The 17,790-nt window shown below is 34.7% G+C and overlaps 1 protein-coding gene across 3 annotated transcripts in view; it reads left to right on the top strand.

Annotated features, from left to right (window-relative positions):
* The window catches only part of DYNC2H1 (dynein cytoplasmic 2 heavy chain 1), a 186,423-nt gene that overhangs the window by 61,720 nt on the left and 106,913 nt on the right, over positions 1–17,790 (top strand). For 2 of the 3 annotated variants that reach the window (XM_086621801.1, XM_086621814.1), the window contains 12 exons: positions 413–567; positions 2,257–2,394; positions 4,733–4,846; positions 5,819–5,979; positions 6,143–6,266; positions 7,026–7,147; positions 7,706–7,792; positions 9,271–9,397; positions 11,154–11,295; positions 12,382–12,491; positions 15,469–15,567; positions 16,780–16,903. In XM_086621801.1, coding sequence (XP_086477927.1) covers positions 413–567; positions 2,257–2,394; positions 4,733–4,846; positions 5,819–5,979; positions 6,143–6,266; positions 7,026–7,147; positions 7,706–7,792; positions 9,271–9,397; positions 11,154–11,295; positions 12,382–12,491; positions 15,469–15,567; positions 16,780–16,903 — 1,503 coding nt within the window. Of the gene's footprint in view, positions 1–412; positions 568–2,256; positions 2,395–4,732; positions 4,847–5,818; positions 5,980–6,142; positions 6,267–7,025; positions 7,148–7,705; positions 7,793–9,270; positions 9,398–11,153; positions 11,296–12,381; positions 12,500–14,003; positions 14,017–15,468; positions 15,568–16,779; positions 16,904–17,790 lie in introns of all 3 variants that reach the window. The other variant, XM_086621808.1, reaches the window with a different exon arrangement.

Genomic DNA, 17,790 nt, shown 5'->3' with positions numbered 1-17,790 from the left:
GTTTAGAAAAACCTTTTAGTCTACCCGTAATCAAAGACAAGGGAGAAGAGAAAAACACATGGGCTCCCTTTCTAAAAAATCCATGTATTTTCAAATTCAATTTCTATGGAAATAAAGTTTCTTTTATGATTAGCCCTCCATAATCAGCAATTAATTTTACCTTCTTTTACAAACATCAATGAAATATTTTGTAGCTTTCGATCAATTTCAGTATATTTCTTTCTGAGGGCTATGTATTTCAAATGTAATGACATGTTATTTAGGTACTTTGAAAGAAATTATAGTCTTTACGATATTTTGAATGTCCTTAATTCACATTTTAAAAAACATATTCTGTTGCTCGTCCTTAGTTATTTTAATGTGAGATAAGAAGCAGTATATTATTATCTGTGTAACAAATTATGTTGTACAGGTGATTCTGATTTTCTGAACTCATTTCTGGCAATCCATGAATCATGTAAAATGTATGGAGCAACACCTAGCAGATACATGACATTCCTTCATATATATAGTACCATCAATAACAGTAAAAGAAGAGAGCTAATAAAAAGGCAGAACCACTTGCAGGTATGTATTTAAAACATTTTTAACATATGGATTTTCAAAATACTCTCACATTTGGAAATGCCTTGTGTATTAATGGGCTGTAACTGCTGGCAAGATCATGCGAGGTGTCCTCTGTTGACATATGCTCATGCTGTGGTTTCAGGAAAGGGATAGTATCGATCTTAATGCGCATCTCTTTTCAAATGCCTCAAAGAGTGTAGAGTGGTTTCTTGTTTTCGTTAATATTTACAGTTATATCAGACTGGGTATATTTTCTTGGAAAACTAAAAAGTACTTGAGAGCACTTCAGATTTTTTGACCCATATGTGTTGAAATTGTGTTGCAAACAATCCATCAATGTTCCATCAATTTAAGTCCTACTTCTGCTTGTATAAATTTTCCCAATGTAGTTTCATATTCTGTCCCTGTCTATATATCTCTACAGCAACTTCCTGCTTTGTGTGATTCTTGCGTCCCTGTGATTCAACAAATCGTTATCTTTAACCTCATGGTACTTTTGTATTGCTTTGTCCAAGATTCCTTATGTTGGGATTTTCTCTAATTTTGTGATTTGAAATTGTTTTCATATTCCTTTCCATGTATCAAACCTTTAGACAGTTGTAGACCAAATGCATTTCATCTCACAACTACTGCTTTACTCCTGTTCTGTATGCATAACATACTTATTTTTGAAACTCATTTGTTCTCTTCCTGGTATACTTCCTTCCCTTCCCCCAGTAAGATTCTGGAAAGATGATCCTTTAAAACATGTAACTTTTGTCTTTACCCTTCTTCCTTCCTTTTCAGCTCCTTTTCCCAGTGAGCCTTGCTGCTGTTATGAAACCTGACTTGCAAAGCTCTATTTCTTCTTAAAGCATCTGTTAAAAACAAGTGACTTCTTTGCCTTGTGTTCTACACTGTTTTTAATCTGCCTGCCAATATTTTTCCATCACTGTAGTAAGGAATTTAGGAAGATTTATGTTTGTAATGATAGAAATTGCTTTTTTATTTATTTAGAAAGTAACTGTGATTTATTTGTGACAAACACTTATTTACTTCTTAAGTGCTCTGGTTAAATAAAAGTAATAATTTACATGAAAATTAGATATGTGTATCCTAAATCAAAACATCTTCCAGGTGATTTTTTTTTTAATATATCTTGAAATAATTCTAATGTCTGATTACTATAGAGTAAATAATTTAGAAAATGTGAATAAAGAAAATAGTTAAGCATAGTCGAGTCTTTGTTTTATGTACATCTATGTTCTTTAGAGAATGTAAAATATGTAGAAATAGGATAATCTAATTTGTTTTGATTTGTTTAATTTTTGTAGTTTTGCTTTTAGAAGACATAAAATTACATGGAGTTAATATCAGTTAACTGAAATGCTGTTGAGTTAATGAGAAAAAGATTATGTACTAGTTGCTGTTCCATTAAAAGTTTGTTATTTTGAGAATTTTGTTTCCAGCTTTTTGATATAGTAATAGATCTTACAGTGACACATATGTAAGTGTCAAATCTCATTTTGGAATTAAATAATACAAAGAAAATGTAAATAATATCAAGAAAATGTGGAACATACATAAATAAAAAAATTAAGAATACTAGTCTACATCACTCTTAGTTTATGCATACTGTTTGTAACCCACCTTCATTTAAATCTGTTTAAAATTCATTGCTAAATAACTGCCTCTTATAAACTTTTATAGGCAGGTGTTTCGAAGTTGAATGAAGCTAAAGCCCTGGTAGATGAACTGAACAGAAAAGCTGGAGAACAAAGCATTTTGCTCAAAACGAAGCAGGATGAGGCTGATGCTGCCCTTCAAGAAATTACAGTATCTATGCAGGTGTTGTATAGAATCATATCAAAAGTAAAGAAAAAAATATATATATTTTTCTGTTTTGCTCTCCTTAACTGCCTGTGCTTTGTATTGTTTTCAAAGGTTACAAAACCTGGTGCTTTTACAAGAATTTGCCTAAGGGAATGCACGACCCCTGAGGCTTAAACAAACTTGCAACAGGACAGAGAATTATGTAATTTAGATCATATTTGAACTGATTGAGTAAGAAGAGATCACTGCAAGTTTTGCACTTGGATTGTATTTACTGCTGTAGTTTAGTCTGAAAGTTTTCCTAGAACTTCATAAATCCAAACTGATTCATTTTAAAATGTTTATTATAGATAGGAACTGTAAACAAAATACTGACAAGTAGCACTATTTTAGGTAACAAATACCAGGAATTAAATTTGTTGACTGTTAGAAAGTATGGATTTCATAAGGCCCAGTCTCTGAAGTTAACCTTAAAGAAAGTTAATGGTACCTTTGTGTTCATCACTCCTTGAATTTTTATTCTTCAGCTCAGAGGTTGACCTGGGCTTTTTAGGAGGTCATTTTCTTTAGTAGCATTTTCTCAGTTAAGTAAAATAATTATGCAGAAAATAGATCTCTACGTTGCTCCTTCCAGGAATCATCAGTGTAGGAAAAGCCATAATGAATCTGCTGTCACTGCACTATTTGTTTTGTCACTGGTTTAGTCTGATCGGCCTGAAACAAACTTAAATAAAGAAGCTCAAAGACAAAGACATTCTCTGTATGCAGTAAAGTAGGTGCCTGCTTTTCCAAACCATTTAGTTCACCATGCTTTAAAGGTGCATTACTTCCCATTTTTATGTCTACTTCTGTTGGCAATTTTTAATACTTTTAGGCTCTATCTGCCTATTGTACATAAATTTGAATAATGATGATTGGCTTGATATGTTCACTGCTGGCCTCAAAGAACTTGTTACACCGTTTCCCCTTATTTCTGTTTTATATCTGTGTCTGCTGTGGTCCAGTAGAGTTACAGGTTGTGTGGGTAGCACATACTACATTGTAGGACATAATCAAAGAATAGGCAAAACGCAATGAAACATGATGAGCCCACTGACTCAGAAAAATCAGAGTAGAATTCTGATTATTTAGATTAGCATAAAGTATAGGTGCCCTCTGACATTTTAATGTCACTTCAAATGTTCTGGTTTATGTAAAAGAGAAGGCTTTAATACATGCAGACTCTTTTACTTCTTTCAGAGCCATCCTCTTGACCTACAACTGAATTTTAAGGTTTTCTTACTCAGAGCTATCATTCAGTACATTTACATTTGCATGAAATGTCTAATCTGGTTTTATGTAGTTAATGTTTTATGGATTTGAATGTAATCTTCAATGACATGCTGGTCTATAGCTTGGGTTAAGTGCTCAGAAAGATTGTTATTAATCTCAAGGTTTTCTTTGCTTATTTACATCTATTACTTTCTGCTACAAGTTCAACTCAGCTTGACAATTGCTGGTTATAATAATGTGTTATATCCTGGAAAAATGTAATCTCTGGGCTTTGTTGTCTTGTATCTTTTAGGTGAACTTAGCCTAGAATATTAGTCTTTTATTTTATGCATTGTATGCATTTATCTTCAATTATCTGTTTTGTAACTGGTATTCCCTGTTTTGTGGGGTTTTTTTTTGTTAGTTTCAGGATATGTAAGGTCCTTTTTATTGTAGTTTTATATAGTAGGTATTTATTGTTATATTGAAGTGCTTAGGAGTCCTGGAGATGGCTAATAGCTACTGTCTGCTGTATGGTAGGCACAGTACAAATCCAGGAAAAAAAAAAGATGTAAACCTAAACAGCCTACAATATGTGGCCAGGACATAGGACAGGTATCCTTACAGACAGATGGGTGCAAATTTACAAGTAATGTATTAGTGTTTTTAGGCTATTAGGCTGTAGTTCTAACACAACTACTGCTTTTATGAATGTTATAGAAAAGGAGAGTTTTAGTGGTGCCATGAAAAAAATAGAAAGCAGCTACAAAAACAATGGCAGGAAGATATTTCAAGTGTAGCAAGGATGTTACAGATGCTGTCACTCTCATCCTTTTAGAGGAGGACTAACATCTGGATAAGGTATGGAAAATCAGAGGGAAGGAGAAAAACGGTGAAAATGAGCCTCAAAAATAGAGTTTCAGATTTTGCCTACGATGAAGAAAGGGAACGAGACAGTAAAAAAGATGCTTATTCCATGTCTCAAATATTTTATGTAGTTAGCATGGTGCAAATTATATTATAATCAAGACTAAAACAAATAAGAGACCTACAGGGATAAAATCTGTATGAATTTGAAAACTTAAGGTATTCTTTTTTACAGAGTGCTAGTGAGCAAAAAACAGAAATGGAAAAAATAAAACACCGGATAGCAGAAGAAGCTGCAGAAATAGAAGAAAGAAAAAGAAAAATTGAAGATGAGCTAAAAGAGGTTCAGGTAAAAGCTGATAAGGAAAAGTAATATTTTGCAGTCTGACTTTATTTACTTACTCAAGTCCTGCTATGCAAAATAGTTCTGCGAAATTTATCCCTGCATTTCTTAAATTTTGCTGTAAATTATTTTGATGTTAAAACTTTTATGCATTAGAAAACAGTATTCTATTTACCAGATTTAGATTGTCATTTTAGCATTTGTATTTTATTAGATCTTAAATATAGAAAGAATTTTCAGGCCAAATCTTTCCTCTTATTGCTAATTCTATGCTGCTGTGATCTGCAACAGAGTTCTGCAGATTTTATGAAATGCTTTTCAATTGCTAATGTTTTATATAGACCAACTACATTATTCTGCCTTGGTCAAGCTGGTAATATCATAGGGCTTGGTACTTGGTCAAGCTGGTAATATCATAGGGCTTGGTACTATCAGCTGAATGGAAATAACTTACTGAGAGATAATTTCCAGGTATTACTATATTCCAAAAATTGTAAATCCTAATGGCACTAGAGCAAACAGCTTGTTCAAGAGACCTTACAGCTGTTAAGTATCAGGTGTTTTGCGAGGCATGTATGTTCAGTCATTGCTTTTAGTCTCTATTTTTCATCCCATCCATTCAAAAATTGTACTAAAGAGCAGAGGAAAAGTACAGCAACTTAACTTTTTCCTTTTAAATGTCATAGGTGCCAAGAAATTACATCCCTGTATTGAAAGTGACATAGAACTACAGGATTAGGGTAAATCCCTTCCTGTGGTCTTTGATAAATATGAAGGATAAATATGAATGGAAATATATTTGTTATCATTTCAATACATGGCAATTTTTTAATGACTTGTGCACAGGAATATGCATCAGTGGCAGTTGATTAGGTAATAAAATGTATAAAAAGAACAAGAAATTATGTGAAAACTGAATGGCAAATGTTCAGTTTCTTGTATCTTCATCTCTTTTTTGGTGTGTTTTTATGTTTTAAGCCACTGGTTAATGAAGCTAAATTAGCAGTTGGAAATATAAAGCCAGAGTCTTTGTCAGAAATCCGGTCGCTACGGATGCCCCCTGACATAATCAGAGACATACTTGAAGGAGTTTTACGGCTGATGGGGATTTTTGATACATCATGGGTGAGCATGAAGAGGTGAGGATTTTATTTAAGCTTTGAACTTAACCAGTACTTTACAATATAAATACTTTGATTTATATTCAGGAATAATGTGTGTGCAGGATTCTTTGGATTCATAGAGAAATAACCTCTTTAACGTTTCTTTCTTCTTCACTTACTTATTTAATTCTTTTTATAGTTTCTTGGCCAAAAGAGGCGTGAGGGAGGACATAGCAACATTTGATGCCCGCAATATTCCAAAAGAAATACGAGAGAGTGTTGAAGAACTTCTTTCTAAAAACAGAACATCTTTTGATCCAAAGGTAATTTGTGATTGCATTACATAAAATGAAAAAAGATGAAAAAATAAAAGCCATGATTGTCTGATTTGCCAACATAATTTTTAGAATGAACTTAGAGAAAAAGTTATGAATTCTGCTTACAGAATTGGTCAGTATAAAGAGGTAAAAGTGTAGCAGAGGTTACTCCGTTGCAGACTGCCTCCAACAGTGAGAATTTTGTTGGTGACTGAGGAGTGGTGGGATGAGAAGTCATTATGAAGTCAAGTCCTCAGATATTTTTGTCACTGGTATAAATTAGAACTCAGATCAAGGAATTGTAACTGAATCCTTCTAGCCTTCATGTAGCAGTAAGAGTGTTAACAATACACTTAATTAAAAAAAGAGGGACTAATGATGATTAAATGTATGAATGATTTTTGAGAATTGGTTTGGCAGTAGCTATAAAAAGGAATTCTTAAATACTAGTTCCTTATTATTAAAAGGAAAGTTGTAGTTACATGAGAAGGAAAACACTGATAAATTATGCATTAATTTAAAACTTCTTAAATTCAGTGAAGTTTCATAGTTGTGAAGATACCTATTATTTTTATTTTACACAGATTGATGGCCTACAATATAATCTCTCAGTAACACTTTAAAAGATTAGTTCAGTAGAGGAGCTAGCTGATTGGCATATTTGAGTTGATAAGTTGTAAATCTGTTGCAGTTATTTATCCTGTGTTTATCTCATCTACATTACACTTCAAGGACTTTCTTGTAACGGTTGCTGATTTTTTTCAGAATGCTAAACGAGCCAGCGCTGCAGCTGCTCCATTAGCAGCTTGGGTGAATGCCAATGTCCAGTATTCCCATGTCCTAGAAAGAATTCAGCCTTTGGAAAAAGAAAAGGCTGGCTTGGAAGCGTAAGTTAGACACTGTTATAAAATAAATGTTTTTAATTCCAATGTTGGTGGGTGAAACTAAAGCCTCCAAGGAGGAATTGAAGTTTATTAAAAACCAAAGATGTAAGAAAGCATACCTCATCCATAGGTAATAAAGCGTTCATGCTGAGACAGAACAAGTAAGAATGCAATATTTTGTTTTTCCTGGAAGCCATGCCTTGGGTGTTTTTCGGCCAATTAGAAGTTACCTGTCTCAGCTGAAATGCGTCAGGGAAAAATGAACATCACAGATATGGAATCTATACTGATTGATTTGCCGGGTCTTAAAGTTCTCTATTGGAAGAATTTGTTTTGATCTTTAAGAACACATTTGAATGGGGTGTTTAGTTCCATTTTTAAAACTATGTGATGAGAAGTAGTCAAAACTTTTACATGTGAAAACAGAGTTTTGTTAATATAAATCACAAGAAAGAACCATCTCTGAACTATTTCTGTGTAAATGACTTTCCTGTTACTTTTACTCTTTTTTTTTTTTCCCTTTGGATCCTTAGTCTTAAAATAAATGTTACATTTTTGTAGTAATCTCAAGAAAACTGAAGGCAGAAAGCAGAAGTTAGAAGATCTTCTGAACTCTGTTGGTCAAAAAGTATCGGAACTGAAAGATAAGTAAGTTTATTTCAAGATATAAATAAAAACATTGGTGATTTTACACTATGAAAATTAAATTTAGCTAACCAAATGTAAATCCCTTCTCTGCAAGATATTTACATCAGAAGTAGCAATAATTAGGCTGTCTACACACTCCGCGGAGATAAATGAATACTGTTAGAATGCAGTTCATCTCATCGATCAGATGAGATGGTCCTCAAAAGTACTGACTGCTTCTCACTACTGAATGTGTTGGAAGCCTTCGCTGTAGACATTGTAGATGTGAAAGATAAGCAGTATGTCTCTCACTTTTTAAATCTAAATGGACTTTAATGTTTCCTTAGGACTTCGGAAACATATCTATACGAGACTTCTACTGATCACAGCTTGAATAAAGGCACTTCTAGTTCTTTTAGGATGGTTTACTTTTCTGACAGTTAGCTAGTTAGCCGTCTCTTTTTTTCTTACCATCTCATCAAATATGTGACTTACAGTGCCATAAAAATTGCTGTGGTGAACTTTTATACTTTCTCCAAATTCGGTTTAATCCAAGTTTTTTAGTTCAATGTTTCCATTATGTAGTTAGGATGGGAGATACTTTACAACTTGACATATATGTGTATTACTAAAAGTCATGTTTTGTAGTCTGCAAAAAGGAGTAAATTGGAGAATTCTTCTTGTCACTCAGCTATATAGCGATGTCTGAGATTAACTAGACACTATATACTATATGATATAAATATATAAGTGTATTACTAAATATAAAATATAATTACTAAATTTACTAACGTACCTTTTATGTTAAATAAATTACTTTAAAAGGTGGATTATTAAATACATTAATTACGTTAATTAAATAGTAATTAGTCTGATTAGGTATTAAAAATTACAAACTAATACCTAAACCTTGCCTGTTGTTTAGAGTATGTTCTTATTTCATAGTAGTTTACAAGATAGATTACTGTGCATTGAACTGGGGTCATCCATATCAATTAGCAATATCTCCTTTACAGGTTTTGTAGATTAAATTTACCAAAAAGTTACAAATCATGGAATCATAGAATGGTTTGAGTTGGAAGGGACCTCAAAGATCATCTAGTTCCAACCCCCCTGCCATATGCAGGGACAGTATGTATAGTATGGCATTGAGTCTGCTATTGTCCTGGCTAAGTGCAGAACAAAAATTAACACAATCACTAAAATCAAGTCAGGCTGTCTAAGTAGAAGAAGAAATGATTTTCAGACGTTATAGTCTATATTGAAAATGTATTTTTAAATCTCACCTTGTGCATCTATCTAAATTTTGTTAGTTAAAAGTCTGACAAGCTCATCTGCCAGTTAGAAGCAGAAGATATAAAAAAGAATTGTAGTTGTGTTCTTCATAAAGAATAAGGGAGAAATTAATTACAAATTCAGTCAATTAAACTGCTTTGAAAATAACTGTCCATAAGTTTAGTAGTTCATGATAGCAGTTACAAACAGTAGTTGTTTTGCAGGTTCCAGAGCAGAACAACAGAAGCAGCAAAACTTGAAGCAGAACTAAGTAAGGCTCAGAAAACATTGAAAGCTGCAGAGGTATTGATAAATCAACTCGATAGGGAACATGAAAGATGGAGCACCCAGGTTAGTGAAAATTTGCATAGGTATATTTTATAGCTGATAATTTGAAAATACAACTTTTGCACTGTTTAGAGAACGTGAGTTATTGCTAGTCTGCATGTCTCCTAAGTGTACATATTATTTGATTTCTCATTAGGAATAAAAGTTGTTTTTCCTTCTAAAACTTACTTTTATTTCACTGTAGAAGTTACCTTACCTATATCACATAGCTATAGAATGTGTAAAAAAAGCCCTTGGTATTTAATATAGAACTTAAAACGTTCTTTAATGTTTTTCAATCGCAATATCAATGTACTTGTTATGGTGGCTAAAAATGTCAGCAGTCGGACCCTCCAAGTTGAGGTACAATCAAAGGTACAGATTTTGGGAAAGCGTTAAACAATCACAGTCTTAAAACATACCTCCTTTATGGCATTGATGCAGGAAATGCAAATGTAGACCTACCCAAAACGTTGGGTTACTTTTGAAGTCTTCACTTACATGTTTGAAACTTTTCTACTTCTGAAGTAGGGAAAGTGAGCATATCTTACTTGCTGAAGTGATACATTTGGGAGAAAGTGGCAAGCCTTTGGACACACAGGCCCTTCTTCAGTCTGAAACAGAATGGGAAATTTCAAGATATAAACAAGCTGAAAATAGCTGTCACCTCCAGAAGCGATACCAAGCTTTCTTGTGTATCTTAAAATGGAGAAAATCTGTCTGCTGAGACACATGATCCTGCATCTCCATAGACACCAAAAAGAAGTCTGAACATGCAGACTAAATGTCTGCATTCTGAAGTACCAAAGTTAAGATTAGATGAATCCTTCTTGTAGGTTGACCAGCATAATGGAAAGAAATGGAAGATTTTCCTCTTAAAGTAGCTTTACAGTTATTCCATCTACTATAGTAAGAGTTGGGTGTATTTCAACCCCAGAGTTTAAATGCTTCTAGAAGTGATTCGTTGCAGTTTTTCACTCTGATATATTACCCCTGTCTTAGAAAGTTCAGACTATCTGTTAATAGTATGCTGTAGACCAAACTGGAAGATATATTAGGCAGGAACTCCTTCTGTACTAAGGAAGGTGAACAAGCAGTATTCATCTCCCTTTAAAGTAAGGAGGAAGTAATAAAAAGTTGCTTTTTTTGTTTGCATATCAACTTTCTTTTAGTGTCAGTTTGATTAAAGTAAAAAATTGACAGTACTTTCAAAGCAATTATGGTAGTTGTGTATTATTTTGATACACTGTATTTTTCTCCAAAATACTGAAATATTTCAAAGCAGAGGTGATGTAGTGCAGATGAATTATTTGAAGATACATGACAAATGGATTTTATTATGTAAGTCTGCAGTGAATCACATTTTTAAGTATAATAGATACATATAGTATTTAGTATCTGTATACATATTGTAAGTGGTACTTACTAGCTGACCCTGTGACTAGGGTCATATATTTTTTTTTTTTCTTACTATAATACTATTTACCCAGTTGCTTATAAGTGACAAGGCGAACTGTTCATCAGATTCATAGATTTTTAGTAGGTAAATTCTCAAAAACATCTGTCCTTGCTCTAACCCAGAGATAAAAAGTACTTCTCCCGTACTTCCCTGTGTGTGTTACTGTGGGTACAGACACCTGAAATGCAAGAAGAGAGGCTGTCTTAGCTGTATTCTCACTGGCAGGCAAATTTAATTCTGATTTTTTAGTAACTGATGAGAAATATTAACATAATTTTTTGTTTGCAATACACCTCTACATTCTGTACTTTGTTTTTGAAGGTGTCAGAGATAACAGCTGAACTGGCTACATTGCCTAAAAAAGCTCAGTTAGCAGCTGCGTTTATTACCTATCTTTCTGCTGCACATGAGGATCAGAGGAAAACCAGCTTGGATGAATGGACCAAATCAGCAGGCCTTGAAAGTAATTTTGTGTGTCTATGTGTGTCTGTGTCTGTGTCTATGTGTAAGTAAGTAAGCTTGATCATCGTTTTCCTGGACTTGTGCAAGGCGTTTGACACTGTCCCACATGACATCCTTGTCTCTAAAATGGAGAGACACGGATTTGACAGATGGACCACTCGGTGGATAAAGAACTGGCTGGATGGTTGCACTCAAAGAGTTGTGGTCAATGGCTCAATGTCTACATGGAGACCAGTGTCAAGTGGTGTTCCTCAGGGGTCTGTTCTGGGTCCAGTGCTGTTCAACATCTTTGTCAGTGACATGGATTTTACAAGGGCGTGTAGTGATAGGACAAGGGGCAATGGATTTAAACTGAAAGAGGGCAGATTTAGATTAGATAGAAGGAAGAAATTTTTTACATTGAGGGTGGTGAGGCAGTGGAACAGGTTGCCCAGAGAAGTTGTGGATGCCCCATCCCTGGAGGTGTTCAAGGCCAGGTTGGATGGAGCCTTGAGTAGCCTGATCTAGTTGAGAGGTGTCCCTGCCCATGACAGGGAGGTTGGATTAGATGATCTCTAAGGTCCCTTCCAGCCTATGCCATTCTATGATTCTATGATTGGGGAAGTGGGAATGCCAGTGAGTTCTAATGAACGGTCTCAATTGTCTTGGTGTTCCCAAATGAAATTGACAACATTGTCTTACTCAATAAATACTTGTATATACAGACTATTTCTTACAATTATTCTATTAATTATTAAGATTATAAATATAAATTCTTAAGATTTAACTCTATAGTCCTTGCTTAAAAAGAACAGTTTACGTAAATGAATGTATTCACATTAACTGTTGTAAATTTGCCAATGCATTCTGAATACTTCTGCTTTTTCACTAATCATTTTTATCTATGTGTGTTAATAACACCATTAAATATTTTTAGTAACATCAACTAGTTAATAGTAATAAATTCAAGCAATAATATAATAAATTTAAAGGAAATCTACAGACCTGCACTGTGTTAGACAGTCTCCGCTGTGTATAGAGTGATAAATGCTTAAAAATTATGCAGACTATAAGTACTATCACTAAGTTACACTCTTTCATTTATCAGAGTTCAATTTACGGCGGTTCCTGTGTACAGAAAGTGACGAGTTAGTCTGGAAAAGTGAAGGTTTACCTTCAGATGACCTTTCAATAGAAAATGCTCTTGTCATCTTGCAGGTAAATTTGTTTTTTTGTCTTGTCTTGGAAGTATTTCAATTTCTACAAATTTCAGTAACGTGGCATATTCTGGAATTCTGAACTGTTTTGTTTGTGTTATTTTATTAGCACCACAGAATACACACAGAGAAACAAATACTTATGTAACTCTGGGTATTCTGTAGCAAAGGAAAAAAACAAGTAAAGAAAACACATGTTTTTCTTTTTGGTTTTTACAATTTTCTTCCAGATGTCTAACAGACAAAACCTGGTATCAGTCCATTCAGGCTCAAAGTGTGAATAATCATTAACACCAATACAATCAGTGGAAGATTATGTCCCATATATTTTCACTTTGGCATAGTATTTCTAATACTTTGGCATAGTATTTCTAGTATTTTTTTTTCAGAAAAAGGAAAAGGCTATTTGCAGATACTTTTCAAAATATCTGTATTTGAAATGCTGAGATTTCGTCAGATTAGCCATGTGATGTAGGATACAAAATGCCATTCACTTAAGGCCAGTAGCTAATAATACTTGAGAAAAGAATGACAATACTATGCTTATACTCACGATTCACTTTTATCATATAGTTTTATATATATACTCTAAAGCAATTGCACAATTAGGTACATAATATTGTAGTTATAATGTAGTAATTTATTAGAACTGCTGGAAAGTAAGGATTTAATGCCATGAGGAGAATCTGCATTTGCTACAGGTAGTTTGCTTGGATGATTCTCTCAAATTAGTTACAGCTTTTTCTCCAATTGAAATTTATCAGGCTTTATCATCTTGTTATTAGATCTAGTTAATTCTTTTCTCAGTTTGAGTAAAAAGCTCTTTAATAGATACCATTTTGTACCCTTAAAGCTACTTACATGCTATAATCAAATCTTTTTTTCATCTTTTTGTTTACTTGAATAGGTTGAGCTCTTAAAAATCTCACTGTGCATGAAAAGCTTTTTCAAGCCCTCCCTCAGCTCAAATGATTTTCTTTGTGTACAGTTTTTTTCAGCATCCTTTTAAAACTGAAATTAAACATAGTATTTTACCAATGTCATCTACAGTACAGTTCTCAAGCATTGTGCTCATCATCTTTTGATACTTGGATATTGTCCATATTTCTCTATCTTTCAGTTTGAGATCTGAGTAGTTGCTCAGTTTGGAATAGTAGGACTCAGAATCTAAAAAAAAACCCACCCTGAAAGTGTTCTTCTATCAGACTGAATCAGAGACTTGCTGAGAAGACGTGTTTAAACCCTCAGCAAGTTTGCTGATGACACAAATCTGAGAGGAGTGGCTGATACACCAGAGGGTCAAGCTGCCACCCAGAGGGTCCTTGACAGGCTGGAGAAAGGGGCTGACAGGAAGAAGGGAAATTGCAAAGTCCTGCAGCTGGGAAAGAGCAAACCCATATACCCACATGTGCTGGGGGCCACCCAGCTGCAAAGCTGCTTTTCAGAAAAGGACCTGGGGGTCCTGGTGGACCCCAGGTTGTACATAGGCCAGTAATGGGCCCTTGCTGAAAAGAATGGTATCCTGGGCTGCTTTAGGCAAAGTATTGGCAGCAGGCCAAAGGAGGTGATCCTTCCCCTCTGCTCAGCACTGGTGAGGCCACACCTGGAGTCCTGTATCCAGTTATGTACTCCTCAGTACAAGAGAAACAGGGATTTGCTGGAGAGAGTCCAGTGAAAGGCCGCAAAGATGATAAGGCAGTGGAGCATCTCTCCTGTATGGAAAGGCTGGGAGAGCTGGGACTGTTCAGCCTGGAGAAGAGAAGGCTCAGGGGGATCTTATCAATGTCTATAAATACTTGAAGGGAGAGTGCAAAGAGGACAGAACCAAGCTCTTTTCAGTGGTGCCCAGGGACAGGGTCAGAGGCAATGGGCACAAACTGAAACACAGGAAGCTCTGTCTGAACATCAGGAAACACAGTAGTGAGAGTGACCAACCACTGGCACAGGTGAAGTGGTGGAGTCTCCACCCCTGGGGGTACTCAGAAGCCATCTGGAAATGGTCCTGGGCCATCAGCTATAGGTGGCCCTGCTCAGACAGGGGTTTGGACAAGACGATCTCCAGAGGTCCCTTCCAATCTCAACCATTCTGTGATTCCGTGAAATCTTAAATGTACATGTCATCTGTGAATAGGTCTCTTTTCACTTGCTGGACTTACTATCATCTCTGTGGTCACTCTGTGTTGTGACCATTGTGTAAATTCTGAGCACTTAATTAGTAATAATTAGTGCATCAGTGGTTAAAGTCTTAATATTTAGAAAGCAATGTGTATAGCATAACATATCTTTATATAGTACAATAAAATAGTAAAGCTTTGCACAGTATTGGTATGGGAACCACACATTAATAAGGGTTTTATTAAAATGAAAAGCTGCCATCTCATCAATATGCATGTTGTTAGCCAACATCACCAAAATATTCTACGTTGTAGTGTTTGCAAGTTTGAGATCTGGATTTGTTTGTGATTATAAGTAAAACACTAGTTCTATCTTTATGCTTGTGAAATACTTATATTCATTATTCTGTCTGAAATTAATTGAGGTCCAAAACCAGAAGTACTGTATTATTGCTCACTACAGAAAGAAAAAGGAAAAATAATACCTCTTCTTCTAAGTTTCAAAGAAGTCGTGAGTAACGAAAGCCATAGATTATACTCATTGAATAGAGACTCCTGTTTTTAAGAGAAGGTGAAGAACTGCCTAGCTTTAATGGGACAAACACCTGAGAATTTTGATTTTGGGTGCTTTATTTAAAAAAAACAAAAAACAAAAAACAAAAAAACCCCATAAAATTCCTTCTGCTGTTTTTTGTTGTTATTTTGTTATTCGACTGTTACTGTTTCTTTAAACAGTTTGTTGATGAAAAGATTTCGAAATGATGATACCATTATTTTGGGAAATTAAAAAAGGACTCTATTCAATTTTATTCTTAAACAAAACAGATTTCAGTAAAAAAAATATTTTTTTTTTTTCTCCTCTAGAGTAAAGTTTGTCCATTTTTGATAGACCCTTCTTTCCGGGCTACTGAATGGTTGAAGACACATTTGAAGGAATCACGTTTGGAAGTTATTAACCAACAGGTGCAGTATTTATTCTTCATCTTAAAATTCTGTTCTGCTTGAGCTCACTCTGTTCCAGAGTTTAGAGAGCAGTTTTTAAAAGGGTGTGATAGCAATCACTAAAAATGTGATTATATTCCATGAAGCATATAATTTCTTGTAGAGTTCTAGGTTACAATATTCTTATACAGTGCTGAAAATATGCTCAAGGAGGAGATCGGAGTATTTAAAACTAGAGGGTCAGCATTTGGTATTGCTTCTACAAGGTTGCCTTTTTGTGCTGCCCTCTCCAAGAGAATCAGTATTTCCTGCTGAGAGGGAGATAGTAAAAGATTTGTACACAGAGAGGTCTCCAGTATTCTTGGTTGCAGTTCACTGGATTTGAGGAGTATGTATACACTGCTTCCCTATGAGTTTTGTGTTGTGTTATCTACATTGGAAACAGTAGGTTTGATTTCGGTTTGAGGTTAAGGTACCTCAGATCATTTGTCTACATGTCACTGTTTACATGGGTGTCGAGGCTTGGCTCAGTTGCACCCACATAGAGGCGGGCATCTAGTGCCATTCAAAAGTCCCTTATTGAACCCCACCTGGCCTCAAGATACTGCTTGAACAGAATGTAGGTCTTCATAGATCCCTGCTGGCTCTGTGCAGGCCTTTTAGATACTCTCTGGTGGTACTGGATACATATCTTTGGGTAACTGAATGCTTCCTCTGCTAGCTAATTGACTTGATTACCTTTTAGGCTCTGTTGTCTGCATTGTCTAGGATCTCCATTGACTGTAATGGAATCTTAAGCACCATGTGGATGTTTAGACATCTACACGTAAAAGACTACGTTTAGAAATCTTAACATCAATGTGAATCCTGTCCTTAGATCTTGATTTGGTTTTGAGACATAGCTACTTGAGTGTTAACTAGCCAAGACTTCCAGATGCACCTGACAGATGTGACACAAGACCTGTGGTAGACTTGTACTCTTCTGGTGCAGCACTTCAAGAGCTAGGCATGTTCAATAGGTTGCCTGTATGTCAGTGGCTGAATAGATCAAACTTATTTAAATTAAACACTTGTGGCTAAACCCTGAAATATCATATGATGCTTGTAATAGAATTTTTCAGCTATGCTACTGATTTTTAGATTTTGGTTTCTGGTATAATGCCTTCCTCTTCATTCCAAAGTGTTAATATTTCAAAAAATCTGAATCAAAGGAATTTATTTTTATTTGCCCAGGACACCAACTTCCTAACCGTTCTTGAGCTGGCAGTGAGATTTGGGAAAACACTTATTATACAGGAAATGGATGGAGTGGAGCCTGTACTTTACCCGTTGCTAAGAAAAGATCTTGTTGCTCAAGGTAAATAACCAAGATCTTTACAAATGCTTGCTTAAAGCTTTTGTAGCTTAGATCTATATATATATATCATAAAAAAATGGATTTTTCTAAAAACATGAGTATTGTGTAGTTTTTTCCTCTTTAACCTGCTGCTAGCACTTCAGTGCATGAAATACATTGGGGATATGTTCTTGTTTAGTAAGTGGAAAAATATTGAAAAGTATTTAAAGATTTTTTGACTGGAATTAGAGTAAAATGTTTTTATCAACTCTTCACAATTTAAATTTTAAGTTAATTTCTAGTGATAATTTCAAACACAGTTTTGCTTAGGAACTTGAGCCTTAACTAGACCAGAAATTACACAACTGGTTATGCAGCTAGAATTTTAGAATGTTGGTGTTGCTGTTTCTCTTTCATTTGTCTGAAACTAAAGAAGGCACAAAGATCTGATGTGACTTTGGAATGGGAGTCATAGAGATCACCAAAATGGTGCAATTTGATGAAAGGAGTTTCCCTAATTGATGCAATTGGAAAGGAAAAAAAAAAATTACATTTTACAATATCTCTGCTTTGGAGAGATAATGTACTCTAAATATAACTGCTTTGGATTTAGTTGCTTTAAAAAGGCTGATATGAAAAATTTTGTTGAAAAGTTTAGCAAAGATAAATAGTAATAGTTTAAGTATCTCAGCATGAATTGTGTTGAATTATGTTGCATATTTTGAAATTATATCAAAAGGACTGAGTGGATTAAAAAAATACAGCCATGTATGTTTTAAATACTTTCTAAATTATTGTAATTAAAGTATATTTCCGTTATCCTTAGTGAGTGTATTTCTACTTCACGTGTTCATTCCTCAGTGCATACCACAGCCTGCGCGTGTAATTTACAGTGTGAACTTTGGGGA

The sequence above is a fragment of the Tauraco erythrolophus genome, chromosome 1, assembly GCF_009769465.1.
Source record: "Tauraco erythrolophus isolate bTauEry1 chromosome 1, bTauEry1.pri, whole genome shotgun sequence".
Classification (NCBI taxonomy): domain Eukaryota; kingdom Metazoa; phylum Chordata; class Aves; order Musophagiformes; family Musophagidae; genus Tauraco; species Tauraco erythrolophus.
Note: the sequence above shows the minus strand (reverse complement) of the source record. Positions and strands in the feature narration are given on the sequence as shown.